The 15,685-nt window shown below is 49.4% G+C and overlaps 1 protein-coding gene across 5 annotated transcripts in view; it reads left to right on the forward strand.

Annotated features, from left to right (window-relative positions):
• GABPB1 (GA binding protein transcription factor subunit beta 1) overlaps positions 1-15,685 on the forward strand; it is a 44,337-nt gene that overhangs the window by 4,949 nt on the left and 23,703 nt on the right. For 4 of the 5 annotated variants that reach the window (XR_011364555.1, XR_011364556.1, XM_069983501.1 and 1 more), the window contains exons 2-5: positions 8,447-8,554; positions 12,939-13,106; positions 14,245-14,439; positions 15,068-15,179. Coding sequence is in view for 3 of the 5 variants with exons in the window: in XM_069983501.1 (XP_069839602.1) it covers positions 8,447-8,554; positions 12,939-13,106; positions 14,245-14,439; positions 15,068-15,179 (583 nt within the window). In the remaining 2 variants the exon portion in view is untranslated. Of the gene's footprint in view, positions 1-7,757; positions 8,275-8,446; positions 8,555-12,938; positions 13,107-14,244; positions 14,440-15,067; positions 15,180-15,685 lie in introns of those variants that run through there. The other variant, XM_069983484.1, reaches the window with a different exon arrangement.

Genomic DNA, 15,685 nt, shown 5'->3' on the forward strand with positions numbered 1-15,685 from the left:
TGCCCACATCCCCACCAGCTGCTTCCCCCCCCACTTCTGCCCACATCCCCACCAGCTGCTTCCCCCCCACTTCTGCCCAGATCCCTACCAGCTGCTTCCCCCCCCCCCACTTCTGCCCAGATCCCCACCAGCTGCTTCCCCCCCACTTCTGGCCAGATCCCCACCAGCTGCTTCCCCCCCACTTCTGCCCAGATCCCTACCAGCTGCTTCCCCCCCACTTCTGCCCAGATCCCCACCAGCTGCTTCCCCCCCCACTTCTGCCCAGACTCCCCCCCCCCCCACTTCTGCCCAGATCCCCACCAGCTGCTTCCCCCCCCACTTCTGCCCAGACTCCCCCCCAGCTGCTCCCCCCCCACTTCTGCCCAGATCCCCACCAGCTGCTTCCCCCCCACTTCTGCCCAGATCCCCACTTCTGCCCAGATCCCCACTTCTGCCCAGATCCCCACCAGCTGCTTCCCCCCCCACTTCTGCCCAGATCCCCACCAGCTGCTTCCCCCCCCCCCCCACTTCTGCCCAGACTCCCCCCCAGCTGCTCCCCCCCCCCCACTTCTGCCCAGATCCCCACCAGCTGCTCCCCCCCCCCCACTTCTGCCCAGATCCCCACCAGCTGCTCCCCCCCCCCCACTTCTGCCCAGACTCCCCCCCAGCTGCTCCCCCCCCACTTCTGCCCAGATCCCCACCAGCTGCTTCCCCCCCCACTTCTGGCCAGATCCCCACCAGCTGCTTCCCCCCCACTTCTGCCCAGATCCCCACCAGCTGCTTCCCCCCCCACTTCTGCCCAGACTCCCCCCCAGCTGCTCCCCCCCCACTTCTGCCCAGATCCCCACCAGCTGCTTCCCCCCCCACTTCTGGCCAGATCCCCACCAGCTGCTTCCCCCCCCCACTTCTGCCCAGATCCCCACTTCTGCCCAGATCCCCACCAGCTGCTTCCCCCCCCACTTCTGGCCAGATCCCCACCAGCTGGTTCCCCCCCCCCCCCCCCCACTTCTGCCCAGACTCCCCCCCAGCTGCTTCCCCCCCCCCCCACTTCTGCCCAGATCCCCACCAGCTGCCCCCCCCCCCCCACTTCTGCCCAGATCCCCACCAGCTGCTCCCCCCCCCACTTCTGCCCAGATCCCCACCAGCTGCTTCCCCCCCCCCCACTTCTGCCCAGATCCCCACCAGCTGCTTCCCCCCCCCCACTTCTGCCCAGATCCCCACCAGCTGCTTCCCCCCCACTTCTGCCCAGATCCCCACCAGCTGCTTCCCCCCCACTTCTGCCCAGATCCCCACCAGCTGCTTTCCCCCCCACTTCTGCCCAGATCCCCACCAGCTGCTTCCCCCCCCCACTTCTGCCCAGATCACCACCAGCTGCTTCCCCCCCCCTTCTGCCCACATCCCCCCAGCTGCTTCCCCCCCCACTTCTGCCCAGATCCCCCAGCTGCTCCCCCCCCCCCACTTCTGCCCAGATCCCCCCAGCTGCTTTCCCCCCCCCCTCCACTTCTGCCCAGATCACCACCAGCTGCTTCCCCCCCCCCTTCTGCCCACATCCCCCCCAGCTGCTTCCCCCCCACTTCTGCTCCCCCCCCCACTTCTGCCCAGATCTCCCCCTCCCACTTCTGCCCAAATCCCCCCCCTTCTGCCTAGATCCCCCCCCTGCCCAGATACCCCCAACTATCTCTTGTAGTCCTATAATACACATGAATGTTCAGCTTAGCTGAGTGTGCATGTGTTATTAATGGAAAATCTGCATAGCTGTATACCTGTATATACATATCTTGTAGTGTGTGTGCATAAATACATAAATAATACTGCCACTACAGGACTTGTATATTTGAGTATACAGCTATCTATACACTACAGGATGTGTATATACAGGTATACAGCCATGTACATACTACAGGACGTGTATATACAGGTATACAGCTACGTTCATACTACAGGACGTGTATATACAGGTATACAGCTATGTACACACTATCGGATGTATATATACTGGTATAGGGCTATGTACACAGTACAGGACATGTATACAGCTATGTAGCTGTATACCTGTATATACACGTCCTGTAGTGGCTGTATACCTGTATATACACGTCCTGTAGTGTGTACATAGCTGTATACCTGTATATACAGATACTGTACTGTGTACATAGCTGTATACCTGTGTATACATATTCTGTAGTGGTTGTATATCTGTATATACACGTCCAGGTCTCTGCTGAGACCCCTAATAATGACAAATAATGATAAGGACAATAGCCTATATGGCTATTTTTATACTCTTATTAAAACAAAATATCACAGGGTTTTCACGGTCAAGTGGGTGTGGCTTGTAAAAGGGGTGTGGCTTACATAAGGGGTGTGTCATAATTATCGCTCAGTTATCGTTACCGCGGCTACATGTACGATTAACCGCGATAATGATTTAGGCCAATATCGCCCAGCCCTAATGTGTGTATGTGTGTGTATATATATATATATATATATATATATGTAAAAAACGGCAAGAGTCTGCAGCACACCGGAGTAAAGGTGAATAGTGTTTATTCCATCATCAAGGTACATACAACGTTTCGATTCAATCCAGAATCATTATAATATATACACACACACACTGTATACACACAGCTATACTGTAGAAAGCTCTAGATATTCTGGAGATATATGTACATACATGGACAGGGGAGTGTGACTGGAGAACTTAGCGGCCATAGGGGCATGGTGCTTGTGTGTACATGCAGCTGTGTGTGTGTATGTATGTATATATATATATATAAATGAATGACATAGGGGGCTCATATTATACAATACAGTTTTCTAGATTCTTGTTTTGTAACAGGAAAACCTCATCAAGAAATGCTGGAGCTTGTTCACACAGACAAAAATTGTGTGGTTCTTAAAGTGTACCTGTCGTTATAAAACACTTTTGACATGTCAGAAACATTTTTGAGTGTTAAGACCTATACCGATCAGTAGATAGAGCCGGGGAGAAGGCGCACTGCAGCACCTTCATTCTCCCCTCTGAATTTAAAGATTCGGGCTCTGCATGATAATGCTTTCTGCATTAAAACCCACAAAATATTACCTAAAAATAAAACTTACAAAGTGTTTCCCCCCCCCCCCCCACCTCGAATATGTCCTTTTCGATTGAAATCAATATCCGCTTTTAATAAAGCTGAAGATTTCACAATTAAGTTGTTTTTTTCCCAAAAGCAAAAAATACTGCAAATCATTCTCTTAGATGTGTGTAATCCAGAGGGCTTTTAAACCTCCGAGTAGGCCACGCAATGAATCAGTACACACCAAAGGATATTGCTTCAATCTTGTTTTTTCAATATTCGGAAAATACAAATGCACAAGGTATATTCACCCAACATTCGTGTTCCAGATGCTCTATGAGAGATAGCAAGTCCTTTAAAGCTCAATCAGAGCTACTGTCGTCTTGTAAAAGGTGAATGGCGTTGCCGGAGCAGACGCTGATGTCTGCTTCTTTCGTGGAGCACTCCACTTTCTCAAGCATCACATGATCATGCCCACTGCCAGTATAAAAAGTTTGGTACAGAGATGAGCGAATCGGGTTCGAGTCGATCCGAACCCGAACGATCGGTATTTGATTAGCTGGGGCTGCTGAACTTGGATAAAGCTCTAAGGTTGTCTGGAAAACATGGATACAGCCAATGACTATATCCATGATTTCCACATAGCCTTAGGGCTTTATCCAAGTTCAGCAGCCACCGCTAATCAAATGCCGAAAGTTGGGGTTCGGGTCGACTCGAGCATGCTCCAGGTTCGCTCATCTCTAGTTAGGAAGCATCACGAGACTTCCCTGGCTAAGGATACAAAAGGATGCATATTATGATAAATTCGCACATAATACACAATTTACATAACAAATAATGATAAAATTGCACAACTATACTCACCTTACATATTCTCTAATGCTGGCTACAAAAATGCACTGAAACCGCAAGCCTTATTGAGGCCGCCCAGATTCAGTGTACCAAGACGCTGGATCCAAAAGGTCTCCTTGTGTAACAATTTATATCTAATTTGCATATCATATGATCATAGGATAGCTGCAAGCTGGAAGGTCTCTAACCCCCCCCCCCCCCCTCCCGTGCTTGATTGACCCCTGGAAGCTGAGTCCCAAGCAGCATCAGGTATGGGAGGAAGGAGAGCACAGACAGATATATTAACCCCTTCAAGACCAAGCCTATTTGCACCTAAAAGACCAGGCTCATTTTTCAAAATCTGACCTATCTCACTTTATGCGCTTATAGCTCAGTGATGCTTTAACGTATGCTAGCGATTCTGAGATTGTTTTTTCGTCACATATGGCACTTTACATTAGTGGCAAAATTTGGTCACTACTTTGTGTGTTTTTTGTGAAAAACATCAAAATATCATGAAAAATTGAAAAAATTAGCATTTTATGAACTTTGAAATTCTCTGCTTCTAAAAAAAGGAAGTTGTATTACATAAATTAGTTACTAAGTCACATTACCAATATGTCCTCTTTATTCTGGCTTCATTTCATAAACATATTTTACTTTTTTAGGGTGTTACGGGGCTTAGAAATTTATCAGCAAATTACCACATTTTCGTGAAAGTTTCCAAAACTGATTTTTTTAGGGACCAGTTCTTATTTTAAGTTGATTTAGGAGATTTGTATACTGGAAACCCCCATAAGTGACCCCATTTTGGAAACTAGACACCTTAAAGAATTAATCTAGGGGTATAATGAGCATTTTAACCCTACAGGGGCTGGAGGAAAGTATTCACCATTAGGCCGTAAAAAAAATGAAAAATTAAAATTTTCCAATAATATATACATTTAGATTAAAGTTTCTCATTTTCAAAAGGAACATGAGAGAAAAAGCACCCCAAAATTTGTAACACGGGTTCTCTTGAGTACTACGGTACCCCATATGTGGGCGTAAACCACTGCATGGGCACACAGCGGGGCTCAGAAGGGAAGGAGCGCCAATTAGCTTTTCCATTGCAGATTTTGCTGAAGAAGTTTCCGAGCACCAGGTGCATTTGCAGAGCCCCTGTAGTGTCAGCAGAGAGAAAAAAAACCATAAGTCACCCCATTTTGGAAAGTACACCCCTCAAAGAATTCATCTTCGGGTAGGATGAGCAATTTGACCCCACAGGTGTTAGAGGAAAGTATTCAAAATTAGACAGTAAAAATGAAAAACTCAAATTTTTTCCAATAATATGTTCGTTTAGTTTGAAATTTTTCAATTTCACGAGGAAAAAGAGAAAAAAAGTACCCCAAAATTTGTAACGCAGGTTCTCCTGAGTAAAAAGATACCTCATATGTGAGCATAAACCACTGCATGGGCACACAGCAGGGCTCAGAAGGAAAGGAGCGCCAATTAGCTTTTTCAATGCAGATTTTGCTGAAGAAGTTTCTGAGCGCCAGGTGGGTGTGCAGTGCCCCTGTAGTGCCAGCGGAGTAAAATCTCGCCATAAGTCACCCCATTTTGGAAAGTGCACCCCTCAAAGAATTCATCTTGGTGTGTGGTGAGCATTTTGACCCCACAGGTATTAGAGGAAAGTATTCAAAAGTAGACAGTAAAAATTAAAAACTCGAATTTTTCCAATAATATGTTCCTTTAGTTTGAAATTTCTCAATTTCACGAGGAACAGGAGAGAAAATTCACCCCAAAATCTGTAACGCAGGTTCTCCTGAGTAGAACGGTACCCCATATGTGGGCATAAACCACTGTATGGGCACACAGCCGGGCTCAGAAGGGAAGGAGCGCCAATTAGCATTTTCTCTGCAGATTTTTCTGAAGAAGTTTCTGAGCACCAGGTGCGTTTGCAGAGCCCCTGTAATGTCTACAGAATAGAATCCCCCCAAAAGTCACCCCATTTCGGAAAGTACACCCCTCAAAGAATTCATCTTGGGGTAGGATGAGCATTTTGGCCCCACAGGTATTAGAGGAAAGTATTCAAAATTGGCCAGTAAAAATGAAAAACTTGAATTTTTCCAATAATATGTTGGTTTAGTTTGAAATTTCTAAATTTCACAAGGAACAGGAGAAAAAATATACCCCAAAATCTGTAACGCAGGTTCTCCTGAGTACAACGGTACCCCATATGTGGGCATAAACCACTGTATGGGCACACAGCAGGGCTCAGAAGGGAAGGAGTGCCAATTTGCTGAAGCAAAACCGCAGCTAGTAACAGTTATTAGAATAGCACAGTTACTAAAATACAATAAAAAAAATTAGATTACAGGTAATGTGGGGTGGTTACGGACAGTCTGGGGTGGTTCCGGGTAATCTAGAGGTGGTTACGGGCAGTCTGAGGAGGATACGGGCAGTCTGAGGAGGATACGGGCAGTCTGAGGAGGATACGGGCAGTCTGAGGAGGATACGGGCAGTCTGAGGAGGATACGGGCAGTCTGAGGAGGATACGGGCAGTCTGAGGAGGATACGGGCAGTCTGAGGAGGATACGGGCAGTCTGAGGAGGATACGGGCAGTCTGAGGAGGATACGGGCAGTCTGAGGTGGTTACGGGCAGTCTGAGGTGGTTACGGGCAGTCTGGGGTGGTTACGGGCAGTCTGGGGTGGTTACGGGCAGTCTGGGGTGGTTACGGGCAGTCTGGGGTGGTTACGGGCAGTCTGGGGTGGTTACGGGCAGTCTGGGGTGGTTACGGGCAGTCTGGGGTGGTTACGGGCAGTCTGGGGTGGTTACGGGCAGTCTGGGGTGGTTACGGGCAGTCTGGGGTGGTTACGGGCAGTCTGGGGTGGTTACGGGCAGTCTGGGGTGGTTACGGGCAGTCTGGGGTGGTTACGGGCAGTCTGGGGTGGTTACGGGCAGTCTGGGGTGGTTACGGGCAGTCTGGGGTGGTTACGGGCAGTCTGGGGTGGTTACGGGCAGTCTGGGGTGGTTACGGGCAACCTGCTGTGGTTACGGGCAACCTGGGGTGGTTACGGACAACCTGCTGTGGTTACAGACAACCTGGTATGGTTACGGGCAACCTGCTGTGGTTACAGACAACCTGGTATGGTTACAGGCAACCTGCTGTGGTTACGGACAACCTGGGGTGGTTACGGGCAACCTGGGGTGGTTACGGGCAACCTGGGGTGGTTACGGGCAACCTGGGGTGGTTACGGGCAACCTGGGGTGGTTACGGGCAACCTGGGGTGGTTACGGGCAACCTGGGGTGAATACGGACAACCTGCTGTGGTTACAGACAACCTGGTGTGGTTACAGGCAACCTGCTGTGGTTACGGACAATCTGGGGTGGTTGCGGACAATCTGGGGTGGTTATGGGCAACGTGCCGTGGTTACGGGTAATCTGGGGGGGGGTTAGGGGTAATTTGGGAGTAAACTGCAATTATTACTATAATAAAAAGTGTGTGTTTTATTTTTTTGTATGTTTGTCACTTTTTGTACTTTATACATTCATTTTCACTGTATTACTATGATTACTGTGATATTTTCTATCACAGTAATCATAGTTCAGTGACGGAGACCAAATTGGTCTCTGTCACTTAAAATTTTCAGAGCTTGGCTGGTTGTGGAGCGCATGCGCACTTCATAACCAGCCAGGACACGGAAGAGGAAGGAGCTCCAGGAGCAGGTGAGTATATGGGGAAGGGGGGGGTGACTGGGGGACGGGGGTGACAGGGGGGGTGGGGGGGACATCACTTTTTATCCCCTGTCACCAATCATTCATGGTGACAGGGGATAAAAAGTGCCGGCGGCACATAGCACAAGCGATCAGCGGTATATAGTATATACCGCTGATCGCTTGTACCGGGACCCCACAGGGGGGGTCCCGATGACTGCCCCATGCTCTCCGGTGGCGGAGAGCATGGGGCTTTCATTCATTTTTCTTTTTTGATCACTGTGAACAGACATTAGTCTGGTGAGCTCTTAAACCAAGTTACCACTGTACTTCTAATAATCACTAAGTACCATCATTTTCTTTATGTTGACATGATTATGGACCATAAATTCTTATAGCTTCTTCAAGGTGTCCAGTTGTCTGTAACAGGTGAAAGAATTGTACATTAAGTCGTAAAACATATCCTGTGATGTCAGTGATCCTTATCGAGCGATACACATTTAATTACATTTACATCATGTTTTTCTTCTAAGAAAGTTCTCTTTTCAAGCTAAGGTGGTTGGAAGAAACAACATGGCTGCCAAAGCCTAAATACAGTTTCTAACAGTTTCTAAGATGGCTTAAAGAGACAATATAGATGCTGAGGCCTAACTACGATCTCTAACACCCTGCTGCATGCTTTCTCTGCCTGACAGGAGCAACGTGTGAGTTTTTCTGCTGGAGAAATAGAGCTGTATGCTGTCAGGAGAACTCAGCACTGCTAAATGGCAAAGACTCAGCACTGCTATATAATGACTGTACATTGAATGTTTCACATAATAAAAATTTATGCCAACCAATTAATTTATGTTCTGTATTATTATTTTAAATTTTTAGATGTCCCTGGTAGATTTGGGAAAAAAACTCTTAGAGGCTGCTCGAGCTGGCCAAGATGATGAAGTTCGTATCTTAATGGCAAATGGAGCACCGTTTACTACTGATTGGGTAATTGTTTAGAGTACATTCAGCAGTAACCTGCATTGTTTTGTATTGTGGATTCACAGAAGAATATGGGCATAGTTCAAAATTCATAATATCTTTTTATTTACATGAGTATTAAGACTTGGTACCGTAAAAACTGTAATTAAGTCTGTTTGGAATACTTCCACTGCAGTTTTTAAGCCAGAGGTAGATCCTGCAAGTCCTTTCTTTACATTTCCCATTCCACTCTTAGTTTTGGCTTAAAAACTCCAGTGGCAGTTAAAACAAAAAATGCTATGTGTGACGGCAGCCTTAGGTTACAAACCCACTTGCCGGATCTGCAGCGAGTCTCCTTGCTGCGTTTTTGCAGGGAGACTCGCTGCAGATCCCGGCCCTATACTTTCAATAGCAGAGAAACTCGCAGCAGGGATGTACATCCCTGCTGCGATTTTGTCTGCAGCCCGCCCCATTAACCCCCCCGGCCGCCGGACATTATACATTACCCGGTCCCCGTTCCTGCTTGCTTCGGGGCTCCCGGTGTCTTCACGGCCCGTCCGGCCAATCAGTGCGCTGCGGCGGGGCAGCGCACTGATTGGCCAGGCGAAACGTGCCGGGAGCCGCTGAAGCAAGCAGGAGCCGGGATCAGGTAATGTATATCGCCCCTGGCCGCACGATCACCCCCCGGCCGCACGATCGCCCCCAGCCCTGCAGCCCCCGACCGCATGATCGCCCGCAGCCCCCGGCCGCATGATCGCCCCCAGCCCCGCAGCCCCCGGCCGCACGATCGCCCGCAGCCCCCGGCCGCATGATCGCCCCCAGCCCCGCAGCCCCCGGCCGCACGATCGCCCCCAGCCCCGCAGCCCCCGGCCGCACGATCGCCCCCAGCCACGCAGCCCCCGGCCGCACGATCGCCCGCAGCCCCCGGCCGCACGATCGCCCCGCAGCCCCCGGCCGCACGATCGCCCCCAGCCCCGCAGCCCCCGGCCGCACGATCGCCCCCAGCCCCGCAGCCCCCGGCCGCACGATCGCCCCGCAGCCCCCGGCGCACAATCGCCTGCAGCCCTGCAGCCCCCGACCGCACGATCGCCCCCAGCGGGCGATCGTGCAGCCGGGGGCTGCGGGCGATCATGCGGCCGGGGGCTGCGGGGCTGCAGGCAATTGTGCGGCCGGGGGCTGGGGGCGATCGTGGGGCTGGGGGCGATCGTGCGGCCGGGGGCTGCGGGGCTGGGGGCGATCGTGCGGCCGGGGGCTGCGGGGCTGCAGGCAATCATGCGGCCGGGGGCTGGGGGCGATCGTGCGGCCAGGGGCTGGGGGCGATCGTGCGGCCGGGGGCTGGGGGCGATCGTGCTGCCGGGGGCAATCGGGGCTGCAGGGGGGCGGGCAGGATATACATTACCTGATCCCGGCTCCTGCTTGCTTCAGCGGCTCCCGGCACGTTCCGCCCGGCCAATCAGTGCGCTGCCCCGCCGCAGCGCACTGATTGGCCGGGCGGGCCGTGAAGACATCGGGAGCCCCGAAGCAAGCAGGAACGGGGATCGGGTAATGTATAATGTCCGGCGGCCGGGGGGTTAATGGGGCGGGCTGCAGACAAAATCGCAGCAGGGATGTACATCCCTGCTGCGAGTTTCTCTGCTATTGAAAGTATAGGGCCGGGATCTGCAGCGAGTCTCCCTGCAAAAACGCAGCAAGGAGACTCGCTGCAGATCCGGCAAGTGGGTTTGTAACCTAAGGCTGTGTTCACACAGTATTTTTGCTCAATATTTTGGTTCTCATATTGCAACTAAAACCAGGAGTGGATTGAAAACACAGAAAGGCTATGTTTACACACTGTTGAAATTTAGTGGATGGCAGTCATTTAAAGGCAAATAATTGGCTTTATTTTAAAACATTGGCCGTTGTTATGAAATAATGTCCATTATTTGTCATAAAATGGCGGCCATCCACTAAATTTTAACAGTGTTTGAACATAGCCTTTCTGTGTTTTCAATCTACTCCTGGTTTTGGATGCAATATGAGGACCAAATAACTGAGCAAAAATTGTGTGTGTGAACTCAGCCTAAAGTTGCATAGAATAAAAAGGTCTATCCATCATCAGCCTGGTTGATGAAACCCCCACCTTTTAGTTATTATTGCTGGAGGAAGCTGTGTACATTTCCTCCATGTGAAGTTTAGTATAACGTAATGCCAACTGAAAGGAAAAGCAGCAATGTGTGTTCAGAACCAATTGGTATCTGCTGATATAATAATACAGAGAGAAGGATTACTACCTCCAGATAAGGCTACCGGCAGCCTTAGGTTACAAACCCACTTGCCGGATCTGCAGCGAGTCTCCTTGCTGCGTTTTTGCAGGGAGACTCGCTGCAGATCCCGGCCCTATACTTTCAATAGCCGAGAAACTCGCAGAAGGGATGTACATCCCTGCTGCGATTTTGTCTGCAGCCCACCCCATTAACCCACCAGCCGCCGGACATTATACATTACCCGGTCCCCGTTCCTGCTTGCTTCGGGGCTCCCGGTGTCTTCACGGCCCGTCCGGCCAATCAGTGCGCTGCGGCGGGGCAGCGCACTGATTGGCCAGGCGGAACGTGCCGGGAGCCGCTGAAGCAAGCAGGAGCCGGGATCAGGTAATGTATATCGCCCCCGGCCGCACGATCGCCCCCAGCCCTGCAGCCCCCGACCGCATGATCGCCCCCAGCCCCCGGCCGCACGATCGCCCCGCATCCCCCAGCCCCCGGCCCCAGCGGGCGATCATGCGGCCGGGGGCTGCGGGGCTGCAGGCGATTGTGCGGCCGGGGGCGGGGGGCGATCGTGCGGCGGGGGGCTGGGGGCGATCGTGCGGCCGGGGGCTGGGGGCGATCGTGCGGCCGGGGGCTGGGGGCGATCGTGCGGCCGGGGGCTGGGGGCGATCGTGCGGCCGGGGGCTGGGGGCGATCGTGCGGCCGGGGGCTGCGGGGCTGGGGGCGATTGTGCGGCCGGGGGCTGCGGGGCTGCAGGCAATCATGCGGCCGGGGGCTGGGGGCGATCGTGCGGCCAGGGGTTGCGGGGCTGGGGGCGATCGTGCGGCCGGGGGCTGGGGGCGATCGGGGCTGCAGGGGGGCGGGCAGGATATACATTACCTGATCCCGGCTCCTGCTTGCTTCAGCGGCTCCCGGCACGTTCCGCCCGGCCAATCAGTGCGCTGCCCCGCCGCAGCGCACTGATTGGCCGGGCGGGCCGTGAAGACACCGGGAGCCCCGAAGCAAGCAGGAACGGGGACCGGGTAATGTATAATGTCCGGCGGCCGGGGGATTAATGGGGCGGGCTGCAGACAAAATCGCAGCAGGGATGTACATCCCTGCTGCGAGTTTCTCTGCTATTGAAAGTATAGGGCCGGGATCTGCAGCGAGTCTCCCTGCAAAAACGCAGCAAGGAGACTCGCTGCAGATCCGGCAAGTGGGTTTGTAACCTTAGAGGGGTTTTAATGAAATGCTTACGCTTGTGCATATTAAGGCTGAGCGATTTTATTTAGCTAATTCGTCATTTAACTGATTCACAATTCTGGTATTCATTAGAATTGTGAATTTGATTTTATCTCCACCCCTTGTGTGCAGATGTAGCATCAGGAGTGGAACAGTGGTGTTAGAACATGCTGCCTGAACCAGAGGGGCAGGGAACATGACACTGATGTGTGCAGGTCCAGAGGAGAACTTCCGGTCTTCGCTGCTGGGTTAAGAGATCGCTGCAGAACTCTGATCCTAGCAGTTTAAAGGGAACATATCAGTATGTTTGTGCTGATATGGTTCCTAGCAGCACAGTATAGATCTACTGTTCATCTCGTGGCGCATACCAGCCATGGCTGCAGCAGTAGCTTTACAGAGGGAAAAAAAGATGTTTTATTACGCTGTGTGAGGCTGGCTGGGGGGCTGCTGTGAGGGCCTGTCAGGACGCAGTGCTGGGATGATTCACAGGCTTAGCGGGACCCATTAGTGGCCTCTCTGCTTGTCAGTCATGCCCACACTGCGTGCTGACAGGCAGAGAGTCTTGACTTGTCACAGGTGGCTCCTCGCCCGGATGACTAGTTGCTGCCCCTCTCCCAGCCTTGCGCAGCATAATAAAACATCTTTTTCACTTTTGTAAAGCTACTGCTGCAGCCGCGGCTGGTATGCTGTGTGAGCTGCACAGTAGCTCTATACTCTGCAGCTGGGAACAATATCAGCACAATCGTGCTGATTGGTTCCCTTCTTTAACTCTTTAGGCTGTGGTCAATAGTGATTGCAGTGTAATACAAAATGTTTAGGGTCAGTGTTTCTTACCCTGCTGTGTGCATAAGTCCTTATTTTGACTTGAGGTTTAGTGTTCCTGTCTTGATATGTTAGGTATTTTTGTGGTCATAATCAGTTAATTACTTTATATGTTTGTGTAATTATAGCTTGGAACATCTCCACTCCATCTGGCAGCCCAGTATGGCCATTATTCCACAACTGAAGTGCTTCTTAGAGCAGGAGTGAGTAGAGATGCACGGACAAAAGTTGACAGAACTCCACTGCATATGGCTGCTTCAGAAGGACATGCAAATATAGTAGAAGTGTTACTAAAGGTAAGAAGCTTAAAGGGGTAGTGCAGTGTTTCAAAATTATTCACTAAATAACACACATTACAAAGTTATACAACCTTGTAATGTATGTTATGTTAGTGAATGGCCCCTTTTATTATTTTTGTTATCATGCTATAAAACAAAGCTGAACTTACCAGAAATCCAGGTCCAGTCTCTTGAAGGCAGATTTTGCTGATTAAGAAAAAAGAAAATAAACACAGGAATTCTGGCCAATACAGAGTGTCATGGCTCAATGTGTCCATCAGTCACATGACTGCCTTCTCTGTGAGCACTCAGATGGCCTGGGATACACAGGACGTCGTGTTTTCTGACTGTTTTCTGTTTTTTTTGTTTTTTTTTGGGGGGGGGGGGAGGTTTACAGAACAGGAAGTGCTGTGTTTTTGGATAACGAAAAAATAATGAATGTAAATTGCAAACTTGTTTTATATATCATCTACTGTTGATTTAGATATTAAAAGTCATAACGACAGTGACACTTAAACCACTAGACAGCAATCTCACTGTCTTGAGGGTTATGTTTGACTCTAATCTATCTTTTACTCCTCATATACAATACCAAATAGCAGAATTCAGCCACTACACTGCAGCGCATGGCTTTAGTTCTCCTTCCTAGTCTGAATGGTTTGAGGGATGTGTTCTTCCTGTCTGGCCATCTTTTCATTCCAAATTCTACAGCCTAGATGGTTTTCTAGTCTAGGAGACAAAATTACCATAACCCTGACAAAAACTTAAAGGGGTACTCTGGGCTGGGGTCATTTTTATTGTACAGCCAGGGAGGGGGTGGATATAGAAGCCGCCGGTCACTTACCTCCCCAGTTCCAGCGCCTGGTCCTTTATTGCGCCACCCCGTTCTCCCGCTGGAACCGGGGAGGTGAGTGACCGACGGCATCCTCTATATCCACCCCCTCCCCGGCCATACAATAAAAATGACCCCAGCCCGGAGTACCTCTTTAATGCACTGCATTAGAAATCTACGGAGTCTGTCAAGATTTCTTGGGATAATTTTGAAAAGCAATCCAACATAGCTGATATGGCTTCTGTCATGATCCTGTTGTGAGCAGGGACTTACGTGTAGCATATTTTTTCCTTTTACAAAATAATATTTTTTCCATCTGTTTAGCATGGTGCTGACATTAATGCCAAAGATATGTTGAAGATGACTGCTCTCCACTGGGCGACTGAGCACAATCACCAAGAAGTAGTGGAACTTCTAATAAAGTATGGAGCAGATGTACATAGTCAAAGCAAGTTCTGTAAAACTGCATTTGATATCTCTGTGGATAATGGAAATGAAGATCTTGCAGAAATACTCCAGGTGGGATTACATTAGTGAATTTGTCAGTTTTTAATACAGCAATTTGTTTATTAAAGTGACAGTCTGTGCTAAAACAGGATTAGAAAAAACACTGCTTCCCACTCCCCTGGTTGTTTATTGTACTGCAAAACTGCTCCATTCCCCTCAATGGAACTGCAAAACCCACACCCAAAGTGAGGGCAAGAGTATGGCTATGGTCACACAACGTTTATTCAGCTCCATTTAAAATGATGTCCGTTATTTTGAGCCTGGTCTCCCCTTAGTGCAATTACTGGTGTTTGCACATTATTTTAGTTTGGGGTTACTAATTGGACTTTGGATGCAGCTTAATTGAAAAGTCCATTGAATTTAATAGTAAAAACGGAGAAAGAACGGTGAAAGAAGGAAAACTGTGTGTGAACAACTAATAAAAACGTCCGCTGTTTGCAAAAGACGTCCGAAAATAATAATGATATTTATTATTTTGACGTCCACGGCAAAAATGGCCGTTATTCAATACATCAAAAAGTGACGATCACTTTCTTATGTCCTCAAACAACCTTATTTCTGTTATTAATTTGTTTTTGTTTTTTATAGATCCTGAAAATAACCCCAGATGTAATTCAGTTGTTTTGTTTGTTTTTTTTAGATTGCAATGCAGAACCAAATTAATACAAATCCTGAGAGCCCAGACACTGTAACAATACATACAGCTACACCACAGTTTTTCATTGGACCTGGGGGAGTAGTAAATTTAACAGGTAAGACAAAAAAAGTATTATTTTAATAAATTGTTGTAGTCTAAAGGCATTCAATTGACATGTCAATTCTTTTTGCGGAGAGTGGCTAGAGCAGAGGCGCGCAAGCCTTTTCATAGACAAACTATGGGACACTAAGGCAGATGGTTTCTGTGGCGGATCTCTCCATATTCCGCCACATTTACTCAGTGTGAACATACCCATAAACTGGCCATACATTTTAACTTTACAAATATTTAGATTTGGTCTTCTATCAGCTATCTCTGCCAATCCTCCCATACATTACACATTCTTCTTGGCCAAGTGTAAATTTTTTCTGAATGGGGAGAAAGTAGTTGCCAAACTCCTCTTAGACAGCTTATCTCCTGGAGAACAGAGGGGTTGGACATGAAATCCAGGAGAGGAGAGCCAGGAAGTCCCCATACACAATAAAGGGATTGTGTCATCAGAAAATCACTTTTTGTTTAAATTTTTTTGTGACATTGTTTCTAATTTTCCATTTTACTATG

This window comes from Dendropsophus ebraccatus, chromosome 1 (genome assembly GCF_027789765.1).
Source record: "Dendropsophus ebraccatus isolate aDenEbr1 chromosome 1, aDenEbr1.pat, whole genome shotgun sequence".
NCBI classification, from domain to species: Eukaryota; Metazoa; Chordata; class Amphibia; order Anura; family Hylidae; genus Dendropsophus; species Dendropsophus ebraccatus.